Raw genomic sequence first — 4,815 nt, 5'->3', positions numbered from 1 at the left:
CCCCCCCGGGGTACTGGCACAGCCCCATACTCCCGGTTCCGTAATGCAGCCAGGAGCAAGAAGGCAGGGAAATGGCTGGGGGCAGGGTTGGGCTGCTCCGTCCTGCTACCGGCTCCCCTTGGGTCCTACTGCTCCTGGCTCCTGTCATCTTTGACAGGCAGGCAGGAGCAAATAAATATTAAATTTACTAAATTTTTTAGGGGCCCTGCGGGCCAGATACAATGGCCCAGTGGGCCGGATCTGGCCAATGGGCCATATTTTGCCTGCCCCTGTTATAACTCCAAAGAATGAGTATTTATGTCCTTTCCAGAATTCATGGGTCATACAGGTTGTTCACTAGCCTTAATCCATTTAATTGTGGCTGCTGACATTATACACAGGAAGGCCTTTTTTAAATCTGACCAAACATCTGGTTTCAATGGCATCGTAGGGTTTCACAAGATGACTGTGCCTTCTATTTAAAACAACAACAACAAAAAAGTTTCCCTCAGTTTAATATTTTCCACCTTTCAGCATCATGTCCCACTCTCAGGCCCAACTCTAAAGAGCCGCAATTACCATAGAAAAGAGGATGAAAGGCAGGAGAGGGTACTAACTTTCCAAGCACTGCTCTCCTTAACAATAAACCAAAGCATCCCTCCCTCTTGCACACAACACTTACTGGACTTGATTTGTGCTTTCAGGGTAGAGTGTGTGGCTCAGGGTACTGGTCTTCCCAAGGGGTATGAATCCAATTGGAATCTTACTGAAGGCAGCCTGGAAACATGAGAAGAGTAAATTAACATTTGCATCAGCTGAATTAAGCTTTCTGTGTGGAGAACACAGCTGTGTCTGGTATCAACCCGTTGGCATTAAGCAATCAGACACTTCCTGAAATGAGGCAGTAATACACAATGACTCAGAACATGGCATCCAAGTCTCTGAACCCACCAGTGCCAACTGGTTACAGAGGAGCTTTCTCTAATCATCAGGGGTGTTTTTACATACAGGTTGGCAGATATGTGCTAACTAATGTATGGAATCTGTCAGCATTCTGCTTTCTTCCCCCATCCTGAAGCACTAAATCTCTTTTAACTTCGTAGAAGCTCCCTTGATAGAGAAACCTTGCATTGCAAAGAGATTTTCTCACTTAAGCAAAAAAAGGATATTAATGGATTCCTCTGCAAGCCAACTCATGAAGCAGCAGTGGCTTTGATTTTGGAGGCTGTCACCTGTGTTGGTTCCTGTATCACCCTGCTGTACAGGCCTCATTGCTGGAGTGAGTTAGTGCAACACACATCATCCTAAACTGTGCTCCCTCAAGTGTCAGCAAATCAGCGTAAACTATTGTATATCACAAGGCACCATCTCCCTGATAGGTACAGCTACTTAGGGCACTGTGTCAACTGCAGATCCACATTAGCTCAATGATAACCCCTTGCTATCACTTTGAACCATTTTCCCTTCATTTGTAAGATCTTACACCCCCCCAAGCTCCTTCTGCTCATTCTCCCCAGAGTAGTCTTATAGCTTGTAGAAGACAGGCTGTTTGTAGGCCCACTTACTCCTGCTCTGCCTTCTCCATCTATTAAAAAGGACATCTTTTCAGCAGCCTTAATAACCTCGCATACAAAATAGGGTTAGTAAGATGCCTCCCAAGTACAAAGGGACAGAAAAGCACAGGTGGATAGGCAGTCCTGCAGGAACCATCACATATAGATCAACCCCCTGGACAGAATTCCTTGGTGCTGGAAAATTCTGGGGCCCTAAAAACCACAGAATGACTGGCTAGGGCTGCTATGCAGCACTCTGCAAAATAATGCTGGGCCCAGGGATATTCTGCATTACAAATCAGTACAGCTGCATCACAAGGCACTAACTTCCGAAGTGCTGCTAAATGTAAAATGTGAGGAAAGACCCAAATAGTGTTATTTTGTAATGGTAATATCTTTAAATGATAAGGGTCTTAGGGATCATCTGTAACTGTAACAATATTGCAGTAAAAATGCACCTCTGTGAAGGTTTTTAAAATGACAATTAAAAAGCAGTGATTCAGTTGCACTGTTCAACTCCAATTTTTGTCTTGTCACATTCAGATGGAGTCAGTGCATAAACAGGCACAATTTTTGTTGCCAAGAATGTCATCAGATCCTTGTCTTGATGATTTTATTGACTTTTTGCTGGGTTTTGCCAGCAATCTTCCCCCACTTTATTAATTAGCACTGTCCTATCCATTACAAAATATACCACTCCCAATGCAAATATTCTAGCATGGAGTGCTTCACACTGCCTTCTGCAACACTTATCCAAGTAGAAATTCACTGCTCAAATACTGATATAAAATGATCATAAAGGGGTAGAAGCATGGGCCACACTAAATTCCATTTTAAGTCCATACAAATATAGGAAATAGTATGTTGTTTTGGTTCAGCTCTGCTGCCAAACAAACAAGCAAGCAAAAAAGCTATGCACAGCTGGTCCATGGTCCTTCGAAAGTTTTGTGGTTGGCTTCTCAATATTCCCTGCTCTGCAACCAGAGACTTCCCCTCTGTCTTGACTGGGAACCATTCCACTCACTGAGAAAAGGAATGAAGAGCAGTAAGCAAGACAGCAAGACTCTTGCATAACCAGCTCATCATCACCCAGCAAGTCATCCCTAGATTATGGAGCTATAATACCTGCAGCAGCCAGCTGACACCCAGAGACTCCTCTAAGCACCCAAGATGTTCTCCTCAAAAACAAATTAAAAACAAAATACAAAAACACTCCCCTCACCTCATCTGCTCTGCGGAGGAGCCCAGTTATGACCTGAAAAATAATGGAAACATTTAACTACAGGATTTTTTTGTGCAATTACAGTAATAGCCTACAAAGCACATGCTTTTGCTCTTCAGAACAGATGCACTTAGGATACATTTACTGTTTTATGGAATGGACTGTTGCGGCTTGCAGAGAAAAGGTGTACTTTCTGAACAAGCCATGGAGAATATGGCAGAGTTCTACAGGTACAATCATGGAAGCTGATGGCAGCATATATATTTGAAGATGTGCAGACTCAGATGCTTGTTAACATGTGATGATGGCCCTGAATATGCACTCTTTTCAAAGATCCATCAAACTGACAGTAGGAACTGTTAGATTATCTAGTTTGACTTTGCATCCAATACAGGGCACAGAATTTCATCCTATTGCTCCTGTACAATCCCAATAATTTCATGTTGAACAAAAGTGTAGCTTTTAAAAATATGCCTGTCTTGATTTGAAAAATCAGGCAGGGGGTACCATGTGCAGAGGGGCGTGGGGAGGGAGAACTGAGGCCCCTATAGTGAGGGAGGGAGGGAATTGGGCAGGGCTGGGACTGCTGCCCAGCCAGGGCAGCACATTGTGCTTGGGGCTGGAATGCGTGGCTGCAGGGCCTGGACAGGGAGTGGGACGGGGCCGCAGGCAGCTAGTCCGGAGGGCAGCTGGTGGTGGGGCTGGCTCCCCGCCGCTGTGTATGCTCCTGGGGGAGGGCACATGCCTCCCAGATTTGTGCACAGGGTAGGCTGCCTGCTGCAGGCTTGGACTGTCCTTCCCCTGGGGCCTCTGTGCCCCAGGAAGCGGGACCCAGCGTGGCAGGGCAGAGTGGGGTGCAGAAGCTCAGTGCTGCCACCGCTGGGAGCCCCATGCTGCCATGGCAAAGTGCTCCCTGCCCATCCAGTAGCTGCTGCGAGGGGCAGGGGACTGCAGACCCAGGTCTCTGGCCCCATAGCCCTGGCAGCTGGGGTCCACCCTCCAGCAGGGAAGGGGTGTGTGTGGTGGGGGGGAAGGCTGTGACTGGGGAGTGAGGGACACCAGCATGGCCTAGGGGGCTGTGGGTAGGGAGTGAGGGGTCATGGCATAGGCAGAGCACTGGCATATCAGGGCTTCTCAACACCACAAAACAGAGTATGTCGGGGTGGGGGGAAGAGCCACAGCTAGACCCACATCGTGGTCAGCAAAGGGGACAGTGAGAGCCCTGATTTTCCATGATAAAAAACCCAAAATCAAAACGCTAAAATTTATAGCTATTTAGAATTTTATTATAGTGACTGAGGCACTGGTAGGCTTCCAAACTGCCTTAAAATTGTAAATATCTCAATAAACCATTTTGTTTAACTGACCCCTATATATATATAGAGAGAGAGAGAGAGAGAAAGAGAGAGAGAGAGAGAGAGCGAGAGCGGCATTTCATTTTAATCACAGAAAAACATGAATTGTGGTGTTTTAAATCGGAGAATTTGCAATTTTTAAACAGAGAAAGCCAGGATCCCTGCTAATAACCTAACTTTGTTCAAAAGGAGACTGGACAAATTCATGGAGGTTAGGTCCATCAGTGGGTATTAAATATGATCATGTTGAGATTGCACTTTTGACTAAGACAATCTAGGCCTCTGTTTGACACTGTAAGGGGAGAGGTGCAGGGAATGCATTACTCTCGCTATGCCCTGCTTAAATACTGTTCCCCTTAGCAGCCACGCTGCTAGTGGGAAAGAGGATACCGGGCTGGATGGACTATGTTCTGACCCAGTACAGCATCTCTTACGTTCTAAGAGAAGGAAGAACAAAGAAAAACATCTGTTAGGTTGCTGAAAAGGCTGCAGTGTAGTTATAGCAACAGGTTACTTTTTATTGTTCGTAACACGGAATCATAGGGGTACACAACTGCAAACAGTTTGAGAACTGGTACTTGGGAATACTCAAACTCTGTAAAAGGAAACCACCAAAAACAATCACCCACACATACCATCACTTTTGGACTGAGAACAGCCTGAAGAGATTTTCCCCCTATACACTGTAGCAATTTACGGGGGGGGG

The 4,815-nt window shown here is 45.9% G+C and overlaps 1 protein-coding gene across 8 annotated transcripts in view; it reads right to left on the bottom strand.

Annotated features, from left to right (window-relative positions):
- Nucleotides 1-4,815, bottom strand: part of AGK (acylglycerol kinase) — a 48,443-nt gene that overhangs the window by 23,347 nt on the left and 20,281 nt on the right. For 6 of the 8 annotated variants that reach the window (XM_025213476.1, XM_025213474.1, XM_025213471.1 and 3 more), the window contains 3 exons: nucleotides 4,544-4,546; nucleotides 2,755-2,787; nucleotides 662-756 (listed from right to left, as the gene is read on the bottom strand). In XM_025213476.1, the coding sequence (XP_025069261.1) occupies nucleotides 662-756; nucleotides 2,755-2,787; nucleotides 4,544-4,546 (131 nt within the window). The remainder of the gene's footprint in view (nucleotides 1-661; nucleotides 757-2,754; nucleotides 2,788-4,543; nucleotides 4,547-4,815) is intronic. The other 2 variants (XM_025213470.1, XM_006031798.3) reach the window with 1 other exon arrangement.

The sequence above is a fragment of the Alligator sinensis genome, unplaced genomic scaffold, assembly GCF_000455745.1.
Source record: "Alligator sinensis unplaced genomic scaffold, ASM45574v1 scaffold585_1, whole genome shotgun sequence".
In the NCBI taxonomy this organism is placed as follows: domain Eukaryota; kingdom Metazoa; phylum Chordata; order Crocodylia; family Alligatoridae; genus Alligator; species Alligator sinensis.
This window is presented reverse-complemented; position numbering and strand designations above follow the sequence as displayed.